This window comes from Limanda limanda, chromosome 14, assembly GCF_963576545.1.
Source record: "Limanda limanda chromosome 14, fLimLim1.1, whole genome shotgun sequence".
Classification (NCBI taxonomy): domain Eukaryota; kingdom Metazoa; phylum Chordata; class Actinopteri; order Pleuronectiformes; family Pleuronectidae; genus Limanda; species Limanda limanda.
The window spans coordinates 4,946,709-4,974,669 of record NC_083649.1 but is presented as its reverse complement, the minus strand read 5'-3'; the positions used below and the strand labels follow the sequence as shown (position 1 = coordinate 4,974,669).

The 27,961-nt window shown below is 42.1% G+C and overlaps 2 protein-coding genes across 3 annotated transcripts; one reads left to right on the top strand and one right to left on the bottom strand.

Annotated features, from left to right (window-relative positions):
- capn5b (calpain 5b) lies at positions 1-27,961 on the top strand. Of its 2 annotated transcripts, XM_061086152.1 has the most exons (12): positions 1-165; positions 8,637-8,768; positions 14,804-15,012; positions 16,538-16,730; positions 18,780-18,973; positions 20,692-20,769; positions 21,675-21,870; positions 22,972-23,094; positions 23,178-23,374; positions 24,384-24,505; positions 25,733-25,869; positions 27,779-27,961. In XM_061086152.1, the coding sequence occupies exons 1-12, from the start codon at positions 1-3 to the stop codon at positions 27,959-27,961; spliced, it is 1,929 nt and encodes a 642-aa protein (XP_060942135.1). The 2 variants fall into 2 exon arrangements, with proteins under 2 accessions (XP_060942135.1, XP_060942136.1); XM_061086153.1 differs by lacking the exon at positions 8,637-8,768.
- ompb (olfactory marker protein b) lies at positions 12,043-12,528 on the bottom strand. The gene has a single exon (XM_061086155.1). The coding sequence runs from the start codon at positions 12,523-12,525 to the stop codon at positions 12,043-12,045; it is 483 nt and encodes a 160-aa protein (XP_060942138.1). The 5' UTR covers positions 12,526-12,528.

Below are 27,961 nucleotides of genomic sequence, written 5' to 3'. Positions count from 1 at the left end.
ATGTTCACCTCAGTGAAGGCCTTCGAGGGGCAGCAGTACTCCACCCTGAAGAGGCAGAGCTTGCAGAGCGGCCTGCTCTTCGAGGACCCCCGCTTCCCCTCCATCGACGACTCGCTCTTTATCCACGGCAACAGGATCGGACGCGTGGTGTGGAAGAGACCTCGGGTAAGTCGGGCCGTGGAGTCCTCTCAGCTGTTCTGACAGAGCTCAAAGATGATTGTTCGACTCTGACAAACCAGTCTGGAGGTTTGTTAATGGCCATAATGTTTATAGGTATCAGCACTTAAGATTGTTTTCCAAGTGTGTGGAACAAAACATTAACGAGAGCAGATATGTAACTGTCTTTCAAACATTATTTATTATTAATTGATGATGAAAATGGACGTCGATATCAGGTCTGGAAAGCGAAGCCAGTGCTGAAGTGCCTGAAACCTAAATGAAGGAGTTTATGGTCTCAGTCACTCGTTTCAAATCTTCAATGCAGCAGGATATTAATTTGGGAAATTATAATGGTTCCATTTATATTCAAATAGACGATAAAGCACTGTACGCTTTGGGGCGTGGATACACCGGGTTGGAATTGGTTTTAATAAACCACAGAGAGTAGAAAATGCTTTAAACCGACATATACAGCTTGTAAAATGTCAGTAAAATAACCACTTGTAAGCTTCATGTTCGGTTTCTCTCAGACGTGTGAAGATCCTCAGTCCTCCCGATATCTTCAGAAGTTGTAAAATTTTACGCAGGCAGCTGGACTTGTTTCTGTTTGTTCGTTTCACCTCTCACATCCGAGAGGCGTGATGCTCTCGGTTTCATCAGACCACCGTCCTCAAGTTTCTATAGAATGTCTTTCACTGAGGAGAAGCTCACGTTTGGCCGTCTGCCACAAAGTCCAGATCGGTGGAGTGCTGCAGCGCTGGTCGTCCTTCTGGAGGTTTCTCCCATCTCCACCCAGGATCTCTGGAGCTCTGCCAGAGGGACCATCAGGCTCTTGATTATCTCTCTAACCGAGGCCCTAGAGAGAGATCCTGCACGGAGACACAGCTGCAGACACACAGTCCTGGTTGTAACCACACATCGTCCATTTAAGAATGAAGGAAGCCACTGTGGCTCCTCAATGCAGCAGACTTCTTTGTAACTGTTCTCTGAGCTCTGCAGGCAGTTCAAACTCTATATATTGATATATAAAAATGTCAGGGATTTCCCAAGTAACAATGTAAACATGTTTCACAATTGAAATTATCCTCTGTAGTGTAGTATAGTATAGTATAGTAGCTTTATTTGTCAATTACTTTACATGTACAGACATACTAAGAAATCGATATATCGTTTCCCACTCTCTCCCACGGTGAAACATAAAGTGCAGGGGGCACAACGGATAAAACAACAAGACATTTCCTAATTCTAAGTAAACAGATTCAAGTACAGTACGTAAAGCAGCATAGGTTTTATGTAAAGTAAAGTGTAAAGTGCTCACACCTCTACCAATGCTCAACTGTTTGAATTTAACGGTTACCCTTAAGGTAAAGCCTTGGCCAACAAAACAATGAAATCATAATCTCCATTGTGGAGATTTGTTTGCTTTATCAAGATACACAAATGATTCCTTGGAAATAGGTGAAAATGTAAAACTTAAATTAAGTTAATTTTGCCAATTAAGGGCCTGAAGTGATAAAAAAGGGGGTGAAAATAAAGAAACAGAGTATATGACTGACATGTTGTATGTCATATATATAACTTGTATGTACATGGACCACTGGTATGCCCCTCTTACCTAAAGAGGTGTAAAACCATCCCTGCTAACTGGACCAGTGAGTGCATGAAGAACCCCCCAGAGCTCTGCTGATATGTCAGGTAATAGTGTTAACTATGTCATAGTAACCTTCCCACCAGGGAGCTCTTAGGGGGGAGGTCCCTGCAGGATAACAGTTTGATGATCTACAGTGTGACTAATCATTCATAATTCACCACATGGCATTATGTCAGTACTCATTAATCGCTGTTTCCCTCCTTCTCCCTCGGTCGGCTCGTATAAGCCGATACTGTATATGTATGTTTGCTTGGCACACGATGTCAGACGCAGGGCCTCAGGATTTAGAGCCGACTCCCCGGCCTCTGTTATCCCCTCTCACAGCAGGCTGTGGTTCTGGATGGAGTAACCTCCTTCTGCCTGTGTGCCGCTGCAGCGACAGCCAGCGTGCATTGCCATGGAAACTGGGTCACACAGATTATACGTTCTGGCCTGTGCTGATGTCAGTCATGCAGACGGAAAACTGGAAGGAGTCAGGAAGGAGGAAGACGCAGGAGGAGCAGGCTTTTCGCTTCGTCAGGACACGACTCGGGTCTTAAACCGTCGTCTCGGGAGGTTACAAACACCAAAACAGGCACTTTTTAAATCCCAATTCAAGCACGTGAACGGGAAAGTCAGAAGAGGTTTCACAAATAACGACGAATGCTTTTTCCTGCATCATTTTGTTGAGGCTTTAGTGAGAAGCTCTTTCTTAAATCTCATGTTACCGTGTAATGTGAGGAAATAAAGACGATTGTGATGAATTTAAATGGTCTTGAAGAGAAGTTGGGGTCACTGCACATCCACAGTACGTATAGAAAGGTTGTTAGAGGCAAAGTAAATATACACTGTACTAGTCTGGATTTGTTTTATACTGCTTATTAACGGAAAATGTGCTTCTGATCAGCAGTTGTTATAGTGGAGTAATCAAAACAATAACAAAAGACCTAATTTGATGAAATTGTGAAGCAGCGTGGGATTACGGGAGTTGTCGTCTTCACCATCGTCTCTCGTCCGATCATCTTCTCTTGTCCCTTGGTTCCCTCTGGATTCACAGAATACGCAGCAAACAGAAATGAATAATCGTGATATCGTACGAGTGACAAATACAAATGGTGGAAGGGAAAAAACAGCTGACTGGCTTGGTGTGTTTGCCCTTCGTCATAGGTTGAACGAAGTTATAGCAAAGCTGCAGGTGAAGCAGATATGAGACAATAAAAGGCCAAACTGGAACATCCAGTCACCTTTTCTCTGGGTTGGGATGTTGTTGGAAACATTTTGGATAATGTGAGAACACAAGTCAACACAATATTAATGGTTCAGGCATCTTCAAAGCACAACAAGGCGAATTGGCCAAAGTCAGGGTCTTGGATTGGCTCCAGCCCCCCCTGTGACCCTCAAAGGAGAAGCGATATAGAAAACGGTTAAAGGATAATGTTTGTTTCCTATTTAGTTTGTTCTGAGGATTTGTCCAACAACAACAGAGCAGCAGGAGCTGTTTGCTTTAACCTCCACGCGGCTGCAGAGAAGCTGTAAATCAATTTTCTGCTCTTCCACTGGATTTGACAACAGTAAGTGGAAACTGGGGGAGCTAACATGTATGACCTGTAGTCTCTATCGCTGCCTCACCCCCACCCTGGCTGAGTCAAGTCATAAATAACTGAATCAGAGGAGGAGAGGAAGGGGGGGGGGTAGAGGAGGAGGAGCAGCGGGAGAAAGACAGACCGGCGTGAGACAGGCAGCGAGGAGGAGCATTTTATTAGAGCCGGCTCTTTATGCTCGCACGCTCTGCCACTGGGACGTCACTGCAGCCATAAATCGCCGAGATGCATCTGAGCAAGGATAACACCGGGCACAAGGGGGGAGAGGGGGGGATGGGGGTGGGGGGGGGGTTAAGCCTGTGAACCTTCAGCCTGACACCGATCACACGAGTCGCTCAAGACTCTGCTACCACACCGTCAGCAGCCTGATGGAGGGACTGTTTGACTGACTGGGGAACAGGTTAAAAATATTCTTTAAATATCAAACACCAATCTTTTCAACTTAAAACTATCATCTAGAACCAGTGTTTTCCATTTTCTTGCCCCATCTGAAGACTCTGAAGATGTTCGGGTTCATCCTGAAGCAAAACAGAAGAACGTGCTCGGCCGGACAACTTCTAGAAGCCGACTTCTCTGTGACTTGCTCGCTAACTTCTGGCTTTAGTCTCTGCTTCATGTCTCGCCAGCTTGTGAAGTCTCCGATCATGAACTGTAAAGACTCCATTATGCTTCTACGTATCCGTGTCGCGGAGAGGGACGCACGTATACCAGGGACTCCTTTTGATTTATGCTTTTCCGACGACCGTCCGTCTGAAAACAATTCACCGCCAAACAGTAGGTGGCGCAACGGAAGACGAGCTCAGAGAAGCCTACCCCATTTCTGGGAAGAACAAGTCCACGTGTGTTTATTTACCTCTGTCGGCTTGCCTCCCACACACTGAACCACTAGACGCTCTTCAATGTTGCTATCCATATTCTTATCGTAGTTGTGTTTGGATTTTAACGTGGCCGTCTTATGATATACGGAAGAAAACCGGAAGAAAACCGGAAGTTTGAGGTCTGGAAATGTGAAATCCGGAAATGACGTCGTACGGAAATGATGTCGCCAAGGGCTGTCCGTAGGCTATCCGAAATAGGCTATCCGAAATATCCACGGATAGTTAGAAAAATCAGAGGTGCACGAAAAGCTCTCCGAGGTGCTCGGAGAGGGCGGTCCTATCTGTCCGTATCCGTAAAAACGGAGTAGCAAAAATCAGCCGTAAGAAGACTGTTGGCAAGACTTCACATAAAAAGTTGGTTTTGCAAATGATTACTGTTTTAGGGGGAGTGGTTCACCACCTTTGTAAAAACCTCAGGTGTCTCAGGCCGGTTATTTTAACGTTTTTGAGTTTGCTTTCATTAATAAAAGGGGTATCTTCTTTTCAGCATCACATGGCCCTATAAGCCCAGACAAGTCTTGACTCTAACGTACTCTCGACAAGGATCTTTAGAACAACCGGATTCCACTTGTTCTGTTCTGCCTGTTCCTCTGTTCTCCAGCTGGTCGCTCGTTCCTGTAGCTGATGGTTTCCTCTCACAACCTGATGGATGGAGCAGAGAAGGTTCTCAGTGGCAGGGTAAATGATTAGACCGTGCTCAGCCACAATATTCACATTACTCCAGTGTCTGCCGGGCCGGAGAGAGGGATCGATACTCTATTACTCTGCCAGCCGAGCCGCTCCCTGGACGGGGGGGGGGGGGGCCACCACAGGGAGAACCTCGCTGCTGCTCAGACTCGCACAATCGATGCTGTTGCGGAAAAGGGGGGGGGGGGAGAAAAAACGTGATTAGAGATCTTAACTCCGCCACTGGTCAGACACAGTTCCACGAAACAACATCCATAGGCAGCTTCATAGAGTCCCGGGCTGGAGGCGGGGGGGTGGAAGGTGAGAGGAGCTGCCGGTAAAGACGTCCGGCCTCCGGGGAAACACCCAATGGCCTCTGCTTCTGATTCAAACTTTGCTTTTGCAGCAATCAGCTTTGCAGAGTCAGCAAGTCAGTGGCCTTGGTGGCGTCCTGAGTGTGTGTGTGTGTGTGTGTGTGTGTGTGTGTGTGTGTGGACGTGCAGGCTCACACCAACGTGTGTATTTATGCTATGATCTGGATATAAATACACACACGTGGAATTCGTAGGCGAGTAACAAAGCTGATGTTTTGTTTTTTTTATTTAAGCAGGATGATGAGCTTGAGCCAATTTGTGCGTCTCACTGGAGGATTCACCAGGTTGTCGCAGGGCAAACGCACACAGACTCACACATGCTCGCACTTCTGGGCGATGTCTTCACTTCACGTCAGCTGCTCGCGTTTGGGACTCGGTTGGTTTCCTCTCATCGCTTCACCATCTGTGTTTTTACATGTGGTAGAAATCTGTGTAGATTCACAAATATTCACTTTCTTTCATTAGATCCTGTGAATCAGGAGGTGAAGCAGGAAACACTCCTCAGGTCCATGTGTCCTTGAGCAAGACACTGAACCACAAGTTGTCCCTGATGGTTGAGCCGTCAGTGAACGACTGGATGACTGATAGAGAAACTTTTTTTATATAGATTCTAAAGTGTGTTGAGTGATTGTAAAGATGATAAAAACTCCATAAAGACCATTTTCCTTCAATTTATCCTGGATGGTACAAACGTCTTTGAAATGGTTATTAAACTATTTACCAGGTAATCTATTGTTGTTAATACCATAAACCAAAGTAGACTTACTAATAATTTAGATTGTTATTAGAGTTAAACTTGACATAATAATCCTGAGATCATCCTGGAGCTGCTTCACAATAATTCCACGAATAGTTTTAATGCTTTTCTGCTTTGAGCAACTCTTTTTTTAATTTATGTATAATTTATTTTCCAGTAGTTGAAATGTAACCAACACTCGCTTTAAATTTGGATGCAAAGGATTTATTGTGTAAAAAGTGCCTCAGATAAAATCAAAAAGTAATGGAAACTTCTTTTTCAACAAATATAAAAAGAAATAATACAAAATATAATGTATATCACCAGCTGTGCCCTTCAAACTGACCATTTACCTTCTTTTTATCCTGGATGGTACGAATGTCTTTGAAATCGTTATTAAACTATTTAACAGGTAATAGTCTATTGTTGTAAACAATATCAACCAAAGTAAACGTACTAATAATTTAGATTATTATTGTTGGACGAGAGATAAACTTGACAAAATGATCCTGAGATCTTCCTGGAGCTGCTTCACAATAACACAAATAGTTTTAACACTCTTTACTCTTAATTTGCATTTTCTTTTGTTGATATTCAGGAAATGTAACTAATACTTGCTTTAAATTTGGATGCAAACGACTTATTGTGTAAAAAGTGCATCAAATAACATAAAAAAGTTATTCAAACTTGTTTTTTAACAAATATAAAAAGAAATAATACAAAATATAATGTATATCACCAGCTGTGCCCTTCAAACTGACCATTTACCTTCCTTTTATCCTGGATGGTACAAATGTCTTTGAAATCGTTATTAAACTATTTAACAGGTAATCGTCTATTGTTGTAAACAATATCAACCCAAGTAAACGTACTAATAATTTAGATTATTAGTGTTGGACGAGAGATAAACTTGACATAAGGATCCTGAGATCTTCCTGGAGCTGCTTCACAATAACACAAATAGTTTTTCTCTTTACTCTTAATTTGCACTTTCTTTTGTTGATATTCAGGAATTGGTGCCAACCCTTGCTTTAAATTTGGATGCAAAGGATTTATTGTGCAAAACCTGTATCAGATAACATCATTTCTTCAACAAATATAAAAAGAAATAATACAAAATATAATGTATAAAACAATGATCACAAGCTGTGCCCTTCAAACTGATCCTGAGTTCTTAATAGAATCCTGTTTCCACTCTGTGTAACTTGCCTGGTCCCGGTGCGGACGTTCCTCCGTGTGCTCGTCCCATGAATACATGCATCAGCTCTCTCCCTCTTTTACTTTCCTAACCCTAGTTGAGAGCTGCAAGTGTGTAACGATGAGGAGCTGTTAAGTGGTGCTGGGCTTCCCTCTGCCTGTGGAGTAATGGCCGAGGTGCCCATCGACCCAGCCGGTCCCATAAAGCATCGGCAGACAGACTGTTCACACCCAGACCGGCTGAGCTCGGCAGGCTCCAGTAACGATCAAGCCGGGCCGGTGTTAACTTTAAAAACAAAACTCTGATATTGACCAGTTGCCGAGCTGATGGATGTGATGCAGGTTGTTGTTTGATTTTTTTACTCAACAGCCATCAGGAAATCAAAAGCTCCTGATGTGACTTTAGCTTTCTAACAGATGAAAGGACATTGCACAGACTTTCAACCCACTGTTTTGAAATGAGCAAATTTAGTATTTTGTCCGATGCCATCTTGGTTTTCTGACACCAGAAGTGAATATATATATTCTTACACCTTGGACCTGACCCTCTGGACAGAATATAAGTTTTCACAATTACGGTATCCATACCAAAATGCATTTGGACCATAATTTAATAAATGTACATCAAGCTGCATTGAATACGACCTGAAACTAGAGATTGAAACCATGAACTACTACCATGAAATATTGACTGACGTTACGAAGTGAGAAGTAGTTTTAATAAGAGTCTGAACGTCTGTGGTGCAAGATTGTTATTTATTTTGGGGGGATTTTTTTTTCCGGGTGCATTCTCATTTCTGCTGAGTCCTGTTGAGCCATTGTGTTCGGACAAACGAGTGGAGGACAGTGTGTCCCTCGGTAAGTGGCCTGTATCAGCCCACAGCCTGTAGTAATCATCCTGCACATTATCGCAGGAACCACAGGACGTCTGATTGTGTGTGTGAGAGTGTGTGTGTGTGTGTGTGGTTGTGTGTGTGTGTGTCCTGCGATGGACGGCGGTGAGGTTGTGTGAGGCAGGTGCACTCGGAGGACAGGGAACAGAGCAGCAGCTTGTGCGGCTCCATGTTGTTGCCGTGGAGGAGATTCTGTGCCGCACACTGGCAGAAAATGGACCTCGGCTCAGCAGCCACAGGAAATCTGATTTCACAGATTTCCTGTGGCCCTCCCACACTCGGGTTAAAGATCATGAATATGCTACGTGGGTGCGCAGGGACAGATGGTGTCTTTCGGATTCAGGAGTTTTTCCTCGCTCGCCCTGTTCATGTTCCACAGCAGAGTTTGTTAATCACATTCCATTTTCAGGCCTTTTTTTACCCGCAAACAGAAATATCCCTTATTTTCACATGATAATTAAACTGATGATAAACCAGATTTGTGTTTCCTGTGTGTCTGCAGGAGCTGTGTGAGGACCCCCACCTGTTTGTCGATGGCATCAGTGCACACGACCTCCATCAGGGGCAGCTGGGTAACTGCTGGTTCGTGGCGGCGTGCTCCAGTCTGGCGTCCAGAGAGTCGCTGTGGCAAAAGGTAAGTGTGTGTGTGTGTGTTGTTGTGTGGAGCTGATGCACTCACATGTTCACAAAGCTACATCCACCCTCCTGTCCTCTGTAGGGTTGCAAAATTCCGGGAATATTCAAAGTGGGAAACTTTCCATGGGAATATACGGGAATATACGGGAATTAATGGGAATATATGGGAATTAACTGGAATTAATGGGAATAAACAGGAAATGTTGTGGGTAATTTATACTAACTGTATTTACCTTGTCATATACAGACATAAATATAAACATTTTGTTTTGTCATAGGCTGATTTGAGCCCTGAGGAAACTTTGTGTCATTCTTAACATAGGTCTTTGCACAGTATTTGCAAATGTACACAGCCTTTCCTTCTACATTGGATGGGGTGAAATGTCTCCACACATGAGATAGTGCACGTGGTATTGTTCTGTAGAATAAGATGAGAAGAAAGTTTGTAATAAAAAACACTAATGCAATGCCAGAGATATAAATAGTTAGCCAAACAATTGGAATTGTCTGTAATCGTCGTATTTTTTTTCAAAATTCCCAAGCTTAACATCCCATGGAAAGTTTCCGGAAAGTTTCCGGAAATTTACCGGAAACTTTCCGCCCCTTTGCAACCCTAGTCCTCTGTGTCGGAGTCTCTCGTCCACACGCTATCCCTCAAACCGGATTTTCCAAAAACTATAAACATTCTTCTTGTTTTGTTGTAAATGCATTTTGAATCCTTTCACACACTGATTCCGATAAATATTTCACGTGATTGGCAGCTCAAAGTCTCTTCTGTTCATTTATTTAACGTGTGGTGAGCTCTGGAGTTTTCAGTGTCAGGATTATTCCGACATTCAGCTCGACGGAGCAAACAAAGTGATTACTGAGGTTTAATGGGATTTGAAACAAGATGCTTCGGCCTTTTGTAACCAGACACAGGATTGTGACAGACGGCTCAGACAGTGTGTGTGTGGACACATGGACGTACTCATGTGGCATGTCCAAATTGAGCCTCCTCCATGTTAATGGATGGGACATATCCAAAGTCAAATCAGTGCAAGACGACAGCGTTCATATTTTGATATTTTAGCTTTATTTCAGGACAATGGGAGGAGCTGTAGACGTTTATTTTAAAGTCTGAAAACATAAGAAAAGATTAAAATCTCTAAGTCCATATGTGCGAGTTATCCATGTGTTTATGTCAATTTATAGATCATCATTAGTTTGATGGCTCAATGTATTAATGTACTTAAACAGATAAAAAGACACAAGTGATTCCTCTGGTGTTTTTAAGTTGTTACCAACATTATTAATATCTTTACCACAACTCTCCTGTCTCTGTCTTTTAGTTATTTATATATATATATATATATATATATATATATAGATACATAAACTATAATTGATTTGTAATTGAGGTAAAAGTTTACCTGATATCACCCAGCCCTAGTTTGTGGTGTTTCTAGTTTTACTACTTCACTTTATCTTCAGTTATAGACACGTGTAAGTAACTCTAGGACTCTGATAATCCTTTATCTGTGAGATAGATCTTACATTTCATTCATTATGGTCTTTAAAGGTTTTTAACTTAACTTGTGGAAACCTCCAGAAACCCTGTGTAGCACACTTTCACTAGGTGGCTATTTGGCCTCAGCTTCAGTGTCTGTGTTGTATCTGTTGTTGTCGTCGTCGACCTTTTGTAAATCAGATTAGTTCAACTGCTCTTTGTGTGTAGAGTCGCTCTTTTGTTCGTTCTCCTGTTGGCCGCCAGCTTCACTTCCTTTATAAATAATGGTCCAAATCTCTCAGGGACAGAAACTCGTCCCCAGTGAATCTGAGAGCTCGTCCTCCAAAACATTATTAGTCTGTATTTTGTCCATGATAATTACCTGCCAAACCAAAGCGCCTTGTTGTTGTATCTTCTCATTTTTGGACGTGTTAGATCGTTTTCATCACTCAACACAGTTCAAGACTTTATTTATAATCTCTTCATAGTAAAATCAGGGGGAGGATTTCCCTCCAACCTGCTTCATTTGTTTAAGTCTTGGTCCAAAGGAGACCAACAAAAGGACACACAGCAATTAGATTAGATTAGATTTCTTTATTTATCCACACAACGGGGAAATTCACTTGTTACAGCAAAAAAGAGAAAAACAGAATTTAAATAACAGTGCCGAAGCAACAATAAAAAAGAAAGATCAAAATATATACACTACTAAACTACACATAATGAGAGTAAAAATATACAGAAAACAAAAACAACCTGCAAAACAGACACTGTGCAAAAGCAGGTACTGGGGAGAAAGTGGAGTGATGTAAGTGTTATTGTAATGAAAACAAAAGTATTATAAGTAATATTGCAACAGTAGTGACCATGATACAGAAAAAATAATTAAAATGAGGACACTCCATAATGATTTATATTCATGTTTCCAAGGCTGTCGGCAAAATCAATTTAATTGAGGCTCCTGAGAATGTGCAGTGTCGGACGTTTTGGTAAAAGTGAGATTCAGCCTCGGCAGATTTGAAGGTTCAGGTGGCGAGTTAGAGACAAAACAAAAACAGAGACGAGTCTAATACCTCTTGACATCTTCGTTATTATTCTTTCCTCTCCCGTTTCGTCTGACAAGCGTCTTCTCATTTCCAGTCACAGTTGCTGTTTTATCCCCTTTGGCGAGAGGGGGGGGGGAGGAGGCCGGGAGACGAAATCCACATGCCTCCCCTCTCCTGTTTGTCAGGGTCACCGTGCAAGACGGAGACGGATGAGGCGGCAGGAACCTGCTCCACCGTCCGCCGGGAGACGCTCACTCACACACAAACAAACACACGCTGTCTCTATCCATTATCTCACTTGGGACTCACCCCCCCCACCAAACCCGTCAGGGCCGGCTGTTTGTCAAACCGGAGGAGAGGGAGCACCACAGCTTCAGTTAACACGCAAGCTCAAGGAATCGTCTGTGCTTCAGACATCGGTGAAACAAAACACAGACACACTTCTTTGTTTGTTTGTTTTATTTGATTTATTCCTATTCATGCTGAGTATCAAAGACTAGAAAGGTATAAAGGAACTCAGCTTGTGATCACAAAACTCACAGAAGCAGGTTCAATCTTTTCAAATGCAAAAGAAATAAGAAAAGTCTGGAGGTGTTATTGGATTTGAGATTTCATCATCTATACAAAAAATACAGGGTTAACCTGAAATTCACTTCTTCAAACTAAAAGTCCACGAGCACAAAGTACAGCAGAAGAGTCTGTTGCATGTGTCCAGAGGTTTTGTGGATTTCCCACTTTTATTTGTCCACTGTGAAGATGATGGAGCAGTCCAGACTCTCCGGGCTGCAGCCTTCTGCGAACGCAAACAGGAAGTACATGGCTTTCCTTACCTTGGCGAGTTCTGCAATTCTCTCGCCAAACTCGGTGGAATCGGCCTCGTAGAACCGGACGGGCGCATCGCTGGCGTCCCCCGGCGACCTCCAGAAGACCCCGGCCGGCTCCAGCAGCTGGCGGGTCATCAGGTGGGTCAGGTCGGGGGTCCAGAGCTGCGAGGTGGCCGTGACGGTGAGGCGTCCCACCGGCGGCAGCCTCACCGCCCAATGAGAGAACCTGAGCGTCTGCTTGGTGAAGTCCAGGCGGTACACGGCCTCGTTGGGCCGCAGCAGCCGCTCGCCGTCCTGCCTCTTCTGACCTCGCTGCTGCAGAGACTGAGCCCGCAGGCGCATCACCTCGGTGAGCTGCGTGTCCGGCCGGAACGCCAGCGCCAACTCTGTGGACATGTCCGATAGGTCGACGACCGTGTGCAAGGCTGGGTTCAAATCGACAGCTACGTCCAAAGGAAAGCGTCTTTCCCTTTCCCTCTGTCCAGTAGCTCCCTCTCTGCTCCTGCCTGCGGGCGTTCACAGTCTGCGTGAGTGTCTCACCTCGATGGAAGAGGAGGAGGGAGGCGGAGAACAAATGAGCCGAGGTGCTAAGCAACCAGGTCTGATGACATTTGCAACCACAGCACAGGGTTCTCCTTCAGGGGCCCGGGCTTCGCTCTGTTTGTTACACACTGTTGTTTGACTCACATGTTTGCTTAGTTACAGATTCCCTGACTCTAGTACAGGATGTGACTAGTGACTGGTACCTCTGGTCCTGATTAGTAACATCCCAGAGGCTCGTGTGAGTGATGCTGTAGAGGAGAACCTCAAAGCTGTTTTATAAAAGTAAGGTGGCCCCGTGTTTGCTGTTGTGTAGGAGATGTATTTGTGTACTTATACATAAACGTATACATCAATACATCAACAGACAGCAGGAGAAGCTGAGGTGGCTGCTTTGTGTTTCTGGACATTCATCAGTTCACTTGCCAGCCGGAGTTTAGCTGCTGCCTAGCGACACTGATTCCAGATGAGAACTGAGATCGAGTCTTTGCTGTGAGAAAGCAATCAGCAGCAGGATGGAGTGCAAGAAACAGAAACACTTCCTCTCCTAGGATCACAACATTATTTATATTTCTCTTCCACCTCCTTTAGAAGAGGTTGTTGCTGCTTCGTAGTCGGAGTCTGTAGACGCCAGATTCTCTCCATCACGTTTCATCACCTTGACGTCTCCAAGGACGACCTGCTGGAGCCGAGTCAGTCGGGTCACGTGTGGTGTCGCTCGCTGCATCATTTGCACTTTTTATCTCCTGACCCGGAGGACCCCTGGGCGCCCGATCGGGGGGGGGTGGGCTCCGAGGTGAGGTCCTCCGGGTGAACTCTGGGTCACAGCAGGCTCGGGGGGGAGAGAAAGGCAACCACAACATGACACAGTGCAGGAAGTAACTGTTACACTGGATGTTGTGGCTGCGCAGGATATAACTCCGTGCACTCCTCAGGTATTGATTTAAATAAACAAGGAGAGTTTATATCATAGACCGATCACTGGCCAATAAGCTCGGCTGATTGGAGCTTTGATATCGGCCTTTTATAGGAACATCATTTAATTAGAGTTTTGTACATTTGGCTGATATTATGGATATTGATCCTTTAGCTTAATTAGGACGTTGAGTGAAGGACTTCTTTAATCAATAGAGGGTTTGATTTATGATTAGAAGAGATCGTTGAAATCAAATTTGTCAGAACGTCCTTGAGGTGCAGCTGATGCTCTCTGACGGGTTCTGGAAAAAGCAAGCCAGACCCATCGATAACATATCAGCCTTCCACTTCCCGATTTGAAAACGTGTTTTGCAGAGTAAATAATGTAGAAAAGATGTGTAATATTTATTTTACATTAAAATATACCTTTTATTTACAGTTTTTTTTAAATAAAATAATATTGGCATTGGCTCCTATAAAGCCATTTCAAATAAAGAACTTATATTTATACTCTCTCTCTCTCTCTCTCTCTCTCTCTCTCTCTCTCTCTCTCTCTCTCTCTCTCTATCTCTGTGTTTATGTAAATACACAATGAGCAGAATCTGTAGAATTCATTTTAGTTTTAGAAGTAAGATTGGGCCCAAAATAACTCTCCAGCAAATCTACTGATTAATACATAATGAACAAAACTCCATAAAGCTGCATTGACTTATTTGAAATGATCCTGAATGTTGTGACTTTCCTTCTGTTATTTCTGTCTTTGACAGGCGGTTGTTTATCGCTCCTTTGTTTTATGGTCGTGCAAATTCCGAAACCTGTAAATCCTCCGAGGCTTTACGTGAATTTGTTTTTTCGCCCCCTGGATAATAGATGAGTGCAGCTCACAAAATGGAGGCTGTGTTGTAGCGGCTTCGCAGGACGACAACAAATGCAGCAGCTGAAACACACACAAACACACACAAACACACTAACACACTCTGCAGTCAACAGTTATTACCTCTCACCCATGTCCTATTACAGCAGGATTTATGAGCTAGCGGGACCAAGGTGATAAATGTGTCCCCTGATCCTAAATGCATCAGCAGCTCTGAGGTCTGTCGACTCCACCTTGACGTTTTCATGCTCCCGTGTTTGTTTGGCTTACCTGCCTTCTGCTCCTCTTCCTCATCCTCTTCCTCATCCTCTTCCTCCCCTTGTTTCTCCCACCCGCCCCCTGCAGGTCATCCCAGACTGGAAGGAGCAGGAGTGGGACACAGAGAAGCCGGAATCGTACGCCGGGATTTTCCACTTCCGCTTCTGGCGCTTTGGCGAGTGGGTGGACGTGGTGATCGACGACCGGCTACCGACGGTCGACAACCAGCTGGTCTACTGCCACTCCAACGACAGCAACGAGTTCTGGAGCGCCCTGGTGGAGAAGGCCTATGCCAAGTTAGTGGAGTCGAGTTAATGAGTAGACCTGTCTTTTTAAGGGCTTCAGAAAATATGTCCATATGCTTTTAGGGTTACAACTAACAAAGTACAACTTTACCGAATCCAAAGTGATGTCTTAAAAAGTCTTGTTTGGTGCAAAACCATAAGATATTCAGTTTTCTATGATGTAAAACAGAGAAAATCAGGAAATTCTCACACTGGAGATCCTGCAAATATTCATCCATTTTGCTTGAAAGTTTTAGATAGATAGATAGATAGATAGATAGATAGATAGATAGATAGATAGATAGATAGATAGATAGATAGATAGATAGATAGATAGATAGATAGATAGATAGATAGATAGATAGATAGATGGATGGATGGATGGATGGATGGATGGATGGATGGATGGATGGATGGATGGATGGATGGATGGATGGATGGATGGATGGATGGATAGATAGATAGATAGATAGATAGATAGATAGATAGATAGATAGATAGATAGATAGATAGATAGATAGATAGATAGATAGATAGATAGATAGATAGATAGATAGATAGATAGATAGATAGATAGATAGATAGGTAGGTAGGTAGGTAGGTAGGTAGGTAGGTAGGTAGGTAGGTAGGTAGGTAGGTAGGTAGGTAGGTAGGTAGGTAGGTAGGTAGGTAGGTAGGTAGGTAGGTAGGTAGGTAGGTAGGTAGGTAGGTAGGTAGGTAGGTAGATAGATAGATAGATAGATAGATAGATAGATAGATAGATAGATAGATAGATAGATAGATAGATAGATAGATAGATAGATAGATAGATAGATAGATAGATAGATAGATAGATAGATAGATAGATAGATAGATAGATAGATAGATAGATAGATAGATAGATAGATAGAGTACTTTATTCATCCCCGAAGGGATCATAGCAGCCGGTATATTTGAATACAATAAAATAAAATACAATACAATAGAATAAAATAAAAAATATTGAGGTAGAAAGAATAAAAAACAGAAGCACAAGATAAAATAAAATAAAATAGGTAGATAAGGTGCAGTGGCAAGATGATATTAATAGTACTGATGATATGATGGTAATGTTATTGTTAGACAGTATATAAGAATAGTACAGTATATATAGTATATAATATAACATAGTATATATTTATATATGATAGTAATTATACCAATATAAAAGCAGTATATTGTAATAATGGCAGCAACAGTATATATAATAATAATAGTAATAGTGATATAATAATAGTAATTATAACATGTACACATGTATGAATATGTGTATATAGACTTATGTATACAAAGAATATACAGAGAGTATGATATAATATATGATATATAGTAGAGGTATGAATATAAGTATTTGACTATACAATAGGTAATATAATATACTATGAGTGTAAGAATATGTAGACAGAGTGTGCAAAAGACAATATTATTATATAAAATGATATATAATATCAATATGGTTTATATGAACACATTTAGTTGCTGTAATAAATGTTTCCCGACTCTGGTCCTCTTCCTGCAGGGTGTATGGTTGCTACGAGGCTCTGGACGGGGGAAACACAGCCGACGCCCTGGTGGACTTCACCGGGGGGGTGTCGGAGCCCGTGGACCTGCTGGAGGGTCAGATGGCGACGGACGAAGTGGCCCGTAACCAGCTGTTCGAACGAGTTCTCAAAGTCCACAACAGGGACGGCCTCATCAGCTGCTCCATCAGGGTGAGCAGAGAGACGCAGGGAAGATTCACTCTGACACAAGAAACCTCCAGCTCGTAGTTGTACTGGAGGAAAATACAGGTTTCAACAAGCTACAACAAGTTATTGAAGCTAATAAGCAAAAACATCGTCCTGTTCCTGTAAGAAATACCCCAAACTCTGCTTAGATATCTAATATTTTAAAAGTTTCCTGGCTTTATTTCTAATTAACACTGGTTTAGGTGAAGTGGTTTTAACTGATCTACACTTCAGTAGTAGTCCAGGTTGTAGTTGTACCTCAGGAAAATACAGGTTTCAACAAAGCGAGTTAGACAGATCGGTGGAGAATCATTAACATCTGCTGAGTTTCCAGTATATATTTAGGTATTTAAGCTAATAAGTAAAAGCCTTTTTCATTTTTTTCCAGTTTCCTGGTTAGATATCGGATAAACACTAGTCTTTTTAACTGATCTACACTTAAGCGTTACAATTTCAATGTGTAAATTTGACTTTCACTTTTAATGCACCAGTTTAAATGATTTTTTTCAAATTGAACTCAAGCTTCACTGTATTCTGAAGTTCATTCAGTTCCTTCGTGGCGTTGAGACGACCTCGTCCGTCCTCTCCGCTGCTTCCAGACACAAAGCTCTCCTGCTTTCCGTCCATTGTTTCCTCAAACTGAGCTTCTGGATCGCAGATTGAAATTAACCTTGTTTTGGATCAGCCCAGCTAATGGGGAACTGTCAGCCGGACGGAGTGCAGACGAGATGGATGATGTTCCCTTTTTAATGTTGAAGCAGTGTTTCCCATTAATTACTTAGACTATGCCAGCCTGTCGGAGACTCATTTGTTCCTGCGCAGTTTCATAATGATGGGAAAAAAACAATGTAACACACTCAAGTCCCCCTCGGATCAGGTCTCTGTTTCTTACCTCTGCCAAGGAGGTCAGGTTTTCACTTTGTGTGTCTGTTAATCAGCAGAGTTGCTACTGGACAGACTGCAATAAAACATCCCTCTCACTTACAACCGATTCTGAGTGAAGGACAAGTTCTTATGTGAGAGAGAGAGAACTTCTTTACAGGGCAACCATGAGGTCTGACTGTCTGTGTGGACGGGAAAAACTTTATGGATTAAAGCACAAGCGAGCGAGCACACTGCAAATAGAGCTGCACAGAGAAAGCCCACAATTTAGAGATCTCATTATTATGTTTAGTTCATTTTTTTTGTTTCGTTATGACACTGTGGCCGGACAAAGTAGAATATGTAGACCACCAATCTTTAGAGAGGAAACACTGCTTTGACTTGGAGAAGCATCCTGCTACTTTAACAATATTTTTTATTTGTTTCAAGTGCATATCAAACTTTATGCAGAATTTACAAACATTTTCATTTACATCCCCTCGAACAGCCACTCGTTCACACAGACATGGAAAGAATAAATAAATAAAATGGACAATGACAACAGACATCAAACTTATGGAGTAAAAAATAAAATAAATAAATAAATAAAAATAAGAAAAAAAAGCCAGGATCGTTTCACAACCTGTTGTTCAGTCAGTGTTATCCGTAACATAAATGATTCCCAAATACAAGCAAACTCCTCCTGTTTACCTTTAACAATGTATGTCAATCTCTCCAGTCCAAGACGAGTCATCGACTCAGCATCCTGCTACTTAAAGATAAAGTTAGGCTTGTCGGGTTTGGGCAGGTTTTCCCTGAGCTTGTTTCTGGGCTGAAATTGTGGGCATGTGAAGACCAGTGTCCCCAGATCTCAGTAATTATTTTCACAAACAGAATTTTATCATAACCAAGCTAGTTATCCATTAATGTTTCATGCAGTGATTGTAGAAATCTTCCACAACCTCCCTTTGTATCATTTTCTGTGCATTAAATACCCTTAAATAATCACTTTTGGTTCACACACAAAATCAGATAGTGAGAGCATTTCTTCCAAACGTCTGCCTGTTATTTATTTCCCAGACGACTGTACACCGGCCTCCCCTCTTGTAAATAACTTTAGTGATTCACGACAGCGTCTCTTTACACAAGCGGATCCCTCTCGTTGTTACCCAGGCGACCACGATCGAGGACATGGAGGCGCGGCTGGAGTGCGGCCTGGTCAAAGGTCACGCGTACGCCGTGACCGACGTACGGAAAGTGCGGCTGGGTCACGGACTGCTGGCCTTCTTCAAATCGGAGAAGCTGCAGATGATCCGCATGAGGAACCCGTGGGGGGAGAAGGAGTGGAGCGGCCCGTGGAGCGACAGGTGATTACAACGCAACACAACACCGACACACTCATCATCCACATTCTTCAAGATGCTGTGAATCCATGTGAGTCAGATGTGGCATTTACCAAAGCAACAGATACAATGAAGCCTTTTTTTTTTCACGTGTCCTTTTCTCCAACGTTAACAAGTTCAGATATTTAATTTTTAAAATGTCAAAACGCACTTGTCCTCCTTTGCCTCTGCTCCTTCTAAGAGGCTGCATGTGATAAATAAGCAAACAACAAACGACTGGAAGAAGAAAAAATCCATATTTAATGGCCACAGTGACGACGGGAAAGCTGCACAATAGGAGAATGTCATGTTGACAATGAAAAATGGAGATGCAATCAGGCTAATGGGCCACAGGGTGAACCAGAATAGCTGAATTCAGCCCAGTAGGAGTGTTGTTTGTCTGGAGAACACAAGTGAACGCTGCAGCGCTGCTCACATTGTCCCCGGGTCCTTTCTGTAAGAGACAGGACAAATCTGGGGACATCTAACCCTTCAATTGAGACGTCTAAGTGGATCAAAATGACCCGTTTGCACAAGAGGCCGTTCAATCAGGTGGATCACGGCTCTTTTTGTCCCCTGAGAAAAGTGTGTTTCATTCATCTTTTCCTCTCCCGCTGCCGTTCCCTTGTTAGTTTGTCGTCTCTCAGTCTGTGAATCGTCACCCCCCCCCCCCGACTCGGTGACACAAACAGGGAGGTGGCGAAGCCGTGTCACAACACCGCCTGAATTATTGATAAGGGCCTGAAAGACAGAAAGATGTTATTAAGGCAACGTGAGTCATCGCTCTTCTTTCTCAATCATCGACTCGCTCGCGCTGAATAATTTATTCATGGTTTGATAAAAAACCTGTTACAGTAAATGGAGTCTGACAGACTGTTGAGACGTGGACGTTTGTCAGGGAATCATAAACACAAAGACATAAACACGGAGCTAATGCGTCCGGTAAATGCTCGTTCCCCCCCGGAGCTGTGAAAGCAGAATGGACCTTGATGCTCACATATTATTCACAGTAACAACTGCACACAGGTTGCTTCTGTTTCCCCAACAGACTCTTTGGAGTTTATAGTTCCCGTGTGGGACGAAACACAGACATGATTTATGTATGTGAACCTTTAATTGAAAGATTATTATTAAAAGATTCACAGACATTTCACTAGATTGTCTAACTACTGTTTCTGGCAGGAGGATCAATTGGAGATTCCAACAGTTGACTATTGGATTGACATTATTTACATGGATAGAATGAAAAGATCGACTTTTTCTATCAGGACAAGGATTTGAAAAGATGTTTATAATGCAAATTGATTGTGTTTTCTTTTATAAATTGATTTGAGGATTCAGAAGGCACACTCCTACACCCTTGGTCTTTTATTTTGTATTTTCCATTACAAAAATAGTAGTAATAAAAAGATAACTTTAAAAAGAAATACTCATGGTTAGAGAATCTATCAATGTTTTTTTTTAATTGGCGGAATCAGTTTTTTTCCAAGACAGCAACATGAAAGAAATACTGGGTTTTTAATAACAATCAAAATCAATATGAAATTCTATTCGATCAAAAAACAATGATGTGACCGATGCATCTCAGGGGAAATTAGAGAGAAAAGCATCTCTAATGAAAAACCACGCTCCTGATCAAAGCCTGGTTCTCTCTGCCGTGGCTGTAAATAACGTGTTTGCTCTCTTGTCTTTGTTCATCTCAGTTCAGAGGAGTGGAACAAAGTGAGCAAGAGCGAGAGGGAGAAACTGGGAGTCACGGTGCAGGACGACGGAGAGTTCTGGTGAGAACCAAGTGGACCCGACGGTTCTGTTGTTTCCTTCCCTCAATCTGGTTATTAGGGTTTTGCTGGCAACAGCCGAGAGCAGGTGAAGATAAGAATGGAAAACAGAGTGAAACTAATCAAATCCACCTTTCAGCTCCTCTAAAGATCAGTAATTAACACGATAAGTCTCTTCTTTTTAATCAAAAAATGTAAAAACCTTCACTTCTGGGTTTAAATTTAAGTTATGTGACTATTTCTGATCAATAAAAGCAGAGTGATCTTTAATATTATCATTTAATGACGAGATATTAATCATCAATCAAAGTATCTTCCCAAAACATCAAACTATACCTTGAAAGAGACTTTTAACTGTTATTACATTTGACGGTTCTGTTGTTTCCTTCCCTCAATCTGGTTATTAAGGTGTCGGGTTGAGATAAAATTGGAGAACAGAGTGAAACTAATCAATTCCACCTTTCAGCTCCTCTAAAGATCAGTTATTAACATTTTACATCTCGTTTTTTAATCAATTCAACCACTTCTGGGTTTAAATTGACTTTAAGTGACTATTTCCGCTCAATAAAACCAGAGTGATCTTTAATATTATCATTTAATGACGAGATATTAATAATAATCTTCCCAAAGCATCAAACTATACCTTGAAAGAGACGTTTCCATAGTGTTATTACATTTCATGAGGGAAGCACTGAATGTTTTTGTTGTGATTTTCATTGTTTATTTGTTTCCTTAAAATCTCCCGTCAGTCAGAAATCCCCGCCTCACGTTAACTTGTGACCCTTTCTTTTGTTTCTGGTTTCATCTCCTCTATTTTTGACACCTGTTACAGCTCTTCTTCTCAAGCTTCTCCCCCCCCTCTCTCTCTCCGCTCGTGTCTCTCCTCTTCTTTTCCTGCCCTCCTGCAGGATGACGTTCGACGACTTCTGCCAGTACTTCACCGACCTGATCCTGTGTCGCCTCATCAACACGTCCTACTTGAGCATCCACAAAACCTGGGAGGAGGAGGTGATGAGGGGCTCGTGGACCCATCGCCAGGATCCCCTCCGCAACCGCTCCGGGGGCTGCATCAATCAGAAGACCACCTTCCTGCAGAACCCTCAGGTTGGTCCTGGTGCTGATGTGAGCGTGTGTGTGAGTCACAGAGAGACGTGTGATATGTGATTAGGGTTGCAAAATTCCGGGAATATTCAAAGTTGGAAACTTTCCATGGGAATTAACGGGAATATACGGGAATTAACTGGAATATACGGGAATATACGGGAATTAACGTGAATTAACAGGAATAAACTGGAAATGTTGTGGGTAATTTATACTAACTGTATTTACCTTGTTATATACAGACATAAATATAAACATTTTGTTTTGTCATAGGCTGATTTGAGCCCTGAGGAAACTTTGGGCACTTGACTATATGCTTCTGCATCGTTGTGTCATTCTTAACATAGGTCTTTGCACAGTATTTGCAAATGTACACAGCCTTTCCTTCTACATTGGATGGGGTGAAATACCTCCACACATGAGAGAGTGCACGTGGCATTGTTCTGTAGAATAAGATGAGAAAAAAGTTTGTAAAAAAACACTAATGCAATGCCAGAGATATAAATAGTTAGCCAAACAATTGGAATCATCTGTAAACATATTTTACAATTGATGGATAAATGAATGGAAATAGGCTAGATGAACAGATGAACAATCCTCAATCAGCATGCTAATATATTTTCCCAGTAATATCATTGAAACTTACCTGACTAGTCCTTCACTCTACAGCAGGCCTCAATAGCCCTGCTGTAGAGTGAAGGATGCTGGGAGTTATCTGTGCATGTGCTGGAAGAATGCACAGTGGAGGCTTGAAACTCAACATGCAGTGTGTGCTGCATTCCATACATCTTTAAAATAGAGTTTTGAATGATGTTTTTATTGCTCAGCATTTAATTTGCGTTTTTTTTTTTTTTTTTTCAAAATTCCCAAAATTCCCGAGCTAAACTTCCCATGGAAAGTTTCCGGAAAGCTTCCGGAAATTTGCCGGAAACTTTCCGCCCCTTTGCAACCCTATATGTGATTAACCTCTTTTCCTCTTTTCCTCTTTTCCTCTTTTCCTCTTTTCCTCTTTTCCTCTTTTCCTCTTTTCCTCTTTTCCTCTTTTCCTCTTTTCCTCTTTTCCTCTTTTCCTCTTTTCCTCTTTTCCTCTTTTCCTCTCTGCAGTATGTGTTTGATGTGAAGAAGCCGGAGGACGAGGTGTTGATCTGCTTACAGCAAAAAGAAAAGAGAGCAACACCCAAAGAGGGAAAAGGGGAAAACCTCGCCATCGGCTTCGATATTCACCGGGTACAAAAACCACCACCGACGCATGCACAGATCAAAGGAACCTCCACAACACCTTTCCATAGCGTGTGCCTTTCATCCTGCAGGTGGAGCTCAATCGGAAGTACCGTATGCACTCAGCCCAGCAGAAAGTAGCCGGCTCCATCTACATCAACTCGCGCTGCGTCTTCCTCCGGAAGGAGCTGAAGGAGGGCCGCTACGTCATCATCCCCACGACCTTCGACCCGGCGCAGCAGAGCGACTTCCTCCTGCGTGTCTTCACTGATGTGCCTTCAGACTGCAAGTAAATCTCTAAACTATCCTTTCATGTGTGTTTCCATCCCCGGCTCAACTGAAGCTGAAGCTCTGAGTGAGGCAGTGACGGAAAAAGAAAGTGAGACAAAAGAAAAAGCTTTCTTTGACATGTCAGGATGAAGATGAGGTCACGTTCTCGAGATCGAGCTCGACTTGCTTTGCTTTTACATTTCTATCAAACGTTTAGCAAAATAGTTAGATACGCAGTTTGCATTTCAACGAGTCAACTGTGCTAATGTGTTTATAAGGATTTGTTTATGTGAGTACAATCGATTTTTGTGCAGAAATCAATAACCTGTGTTGTGACCAGAGGTGTCAAAAGTATTCACATTCATTACTTAAGTAGAAGTATAGATACTAGGGTTTCAAAATACTTCTGTAGAAGTAGAAGTATCAACTCAAGCTTTTTTACTTAAGTAAAAGTGTAAAAGTACTGGTAGGGGCCTATAGTGCACTACCCCACCTCCTCCAAAAAAAAACAGTTTTCTAAAGGCCATAATGACTATAATGTTATATTATGGAGCAGAAGACATGATAACTAGTTGCCAATAATTATTGTAATGTCGGGCACCCAACTCAAACTCTCCTCTCGCCTCCGGAATGAAAACAAGCCAAAATGAAATAGGAGTAACGAGGCTATTTTTAAAATGTAAGGAGTAGAAAGTACAGATATTTGCGTGAAAATGTAAGGAGTAGAAGTAAAAAGTCGTCTGAAAAAAAAATACTCCAGTAAAGTATAGATACCCAAAATTTCTACTTAAGTAAGGTAACAAAGTATTTGTACTTCGTTACTTGACACCTCTGGTTGTGACTCTTCAGTTTACTCCGAGATTTAAAAAGTTCCTCCGACCACGATCCAGATCAAAGTGGTCTCGGTCTGGATCAAACTGAACCCTGCTTGTGCTGATGTAGCTTCTCTTCTATACTGTAGAAGATCAGTTTAATCTTCCGTCCGGTCACCGATCCTCTAACATACATGTGACCCCTGTGCTTCCCAGAGAGCTGTCCCTGGACGACCCTCCTCAGACGTGTTGGACGGGGATGTGCGGCTACCCTCAGCTGGTCACCCAGGTCCATGTACTGAACGCTGAGGGTCTGCAGGGGCCGGACTCCAACGGAGGTAGGAGCCGCCCACCCTCTCTGAACAGCAGCTGTATCTTGGATCATGTGATTTCATACATGTTGACGATCATGTTGTTGTGTTGTAAACTCCTGCACAGAGCTTCACTGCCTCAATCCTAGTAAGAAAAGACTCCTGAGCAAAGCACAAGGTACCACAGCGCCCTCTGCTGAAAACTAACTGCATAGATATTTAGTGTAGTTGTTGCCTGCAGTCACACAGTCCTGCTCCTCCAGTCTCTCACAGTGTGCACACGTGTCTGTGCGTTTTACAACTCACTCACCTTCAAAGCCACTATGTGTAGATTTTTTTAAAAGTGATTTTAACATTATTTCAATGTGTTCTGGTGTTTCAAGCTATAAAAAAAATAACAGAATTCTGCTGTTAATTGGTGAAGTCAGAAGATTTCATATCCTCCACATAGTGGTTTTAATGTTTAGATCCCTTGGAATGAACTGTGGAATTTAAATGTTTTTCATTGGTACCCATATAACAATTTATCAATGTTCCTTAAATCTGAATATATTGGAATAAAAGTGCAGTAAAGTAACTAAACTAAATACTAAATATATGTACAAATATCTCAAAAATGTACATAGGAAGCATATTTAAGTAAATGTATTTTCTTCTCCACTGGTGATCAGGATGTGAGTATATTACAGAAAGAATTAACTCACTTCATTGGCAACATTTCATTCCTCAGACATCCATCCGATAAATTTCATATTAATGAAATACTGTATATGCATCGTCCAAAGCCCTAGAAAATCCCATTCAGCAAATACTACCAGCTGCAATGAGTTCTTCTAATTATAAACAGAACTGTTTATTGAGTTAAATAAGTAATAAGTAGATAAGTCCTTTATTCAACATCCTACTTAATTAAAAGTACTTTTAAATATTCATATTATCAGCAACATTTACTGAAGTTATTTAAAAGTAAAAGCACTTTTTCCTCTGTATTTTATTACGTACAAATATGACATTATAACATTTAAATTGAATTATCTCAATCACATCACTGTGGCTGCTGATTGAGTTGTAGCTAGTTTAAAATATTCATATTATAAAGTGATATAAATCCCAAATTAATCAATAATGCCAACAAGCGCTAGTTCTTTACCATATCAAACTGTATAATCTGGAATTATCCAAATAGATGCATAGTGATCAATGTCATTCATCAGCACAGTGTTTTGATTTAAAGATGTTTTATTCCTCCTGCAGCTGTGGATCCGTACGTGATCATCACCTGTGAGGGCGAGCGGGTCCGATCTCCGGTTCACAAGGACACGCGGTGCCCAAACTTCGACATCAAAGGCCTGTTCTACCGCAAGAAACCTAAAGACGGTATCCACATCGAGGTGAGACATCACATGACCTAAACGCCAACAGCTTCAGGTTCATGAGGGATTCTAACCTGCAGCCAGAGTGTATCAGGCATCAGACACAATCAGGTTTTTATTGTGCTGCTGCTGCTGCGGTGGCAAAACAAAAGGTGGAACCGCCGCGTTCACGTCACTTGCATTCATCTCACGTTAGAGTCGAGCCGCTGAGGATATTCACTGAACATCCGTAACCCATCAATTACAGGCTCAATATCAGGGGATATGTGTGGAAGTACTTGTAAGGGATTCATTCCTGGCAACGTGGTATTAAATTTACTCAATCAGACGTGTGAAATCGTCTCGGCAGTGGTCACGCTCTGCAGCTCGGTTCAGTCTTGTAATACAGACGCACAGATCTTGTTTTTCTCCACCGATATTTGAACTCACGGTGTCTGACTGATAAATGTATAATCTGTAAACTCGCATCTCGGACTGATAAGGAGATATTGAAGATGTGGAAGCTGTAGTGATATTAATAACATGACCTTTAACACAGATGCACCACGATGTTCTTGCTCCTCTGACATTTTCTACGACTCTAAGACAGTTGGTATTTTCTCCAAAGCTTCTGTACATTCTACTTCCTTCTATCGCAGGGGTTTTCAACTGGTTTTGTCCCAGGGACCACCATTCTGACTAGAAAGTAATCCGCGGCCCACTGATGTGCCTACGCGCGCATGTGCCTACGTGCATGTGGATAGAAGGAAGTTTTAACATTTGGTTTTGCATGTTGGTTTTATTTAAAAACCTCAAACAAATCTAGAAAAATCTGTGTAAAAAACAACAAAACGGTTGATTTTCAGTGCTTAAGACTTGAAAACAAAATTAAAATGCAGTTTGTAGTTGTACTGCATCTCTCTGTCTATTCATTCTGTCGGGAGAACTGCTAGTGGATAGATGAAAGTCTTAGAGCTCTCCTAAGAAATTGTTTCTCAACCAGCAAACGTGGTAAAGTTGACTGTTATTGCAATCAATTGTTTTGGCTATTATGCCAATTTATTTTTCTCATTACAAAGTATTTGTTTTTCGCTCTTTTGTTTTATTTAATATTTTCATTATTATTATTATTAATTCTGCCCTTTTGGTCGTCTTTTTGGGAAAATAAAAATTCACATCATACAAACAACATCTCCAAGACCTGAGAGTTTTTCTACCTAGTTCAAACGCTCTTCTACATCTACCTTTAAAGGGACTCTTACCTTTGTTGCATTTTTTACACTTTTTTTTGATAAGGTTAAATTGGTATTAATAAGGTAATGACACTCTAAAATGCAAGACAGACCCACCAGGAGTAAAAACAAACAATTATTTCACTCTCATAATATTTAGTGAAAACTTCAACCAATAAAATTCTTCGGACCGAAGGACCTTATTGGCCGACAGACCTGTCTGTTTGCTGCATGGACATGCAGGTTTTCCGTCTGCTTCTTGTGGCGCATTCGGGCCCGCGTCATCAAGGCATGTGAATGTAAATGTATATAACTTACCGAATCCATTGCTGTGGTAAACAAAAACTCACGTGCGTGCGCGGAGGCAGTAGATTGTAAGTCTGCTTGTAAATAAAGTTTCTTCAAAAAAACACAGCGGATGGGAACGAGGGGGTGGGGCATTGGAGGAAGGCGGGATGATTTGAATGTGCTGTAATTCTCAAATGCAACAAAGGTAAGAGTCCCTTTAACACGCATGGACAGTGGAAAACTACTGGCAGTTTCTAGCCCCAAGCCGGTTTCAAGGTTCCCCTCATCACCTTTATATTATTTTAAACATTTCTTCTATCGGGTCATAATTCCTGTCCCCTGCATATTTCTAAACTGCTTACCTTCTTCCCTTCTCTCTCCTCCTTTCCCCCTCTTCCCTTCCCTGACCTCTGCCTCCCTCCCAACAGATCTACAACAAGAACATGATCGTGGACACCTTCCTGGGTCAGGTCATCATGTTCAGCGACCCCAACGAGCGGCAGGAGCAGCACACGCTCCACCTGCGGGACAAGGGCAACCGGCAGGACAACGACCTCCCGGGCACGCTCACCGTGCGCCTCATCACCTCCACCACGCTCATCAGCATCTGA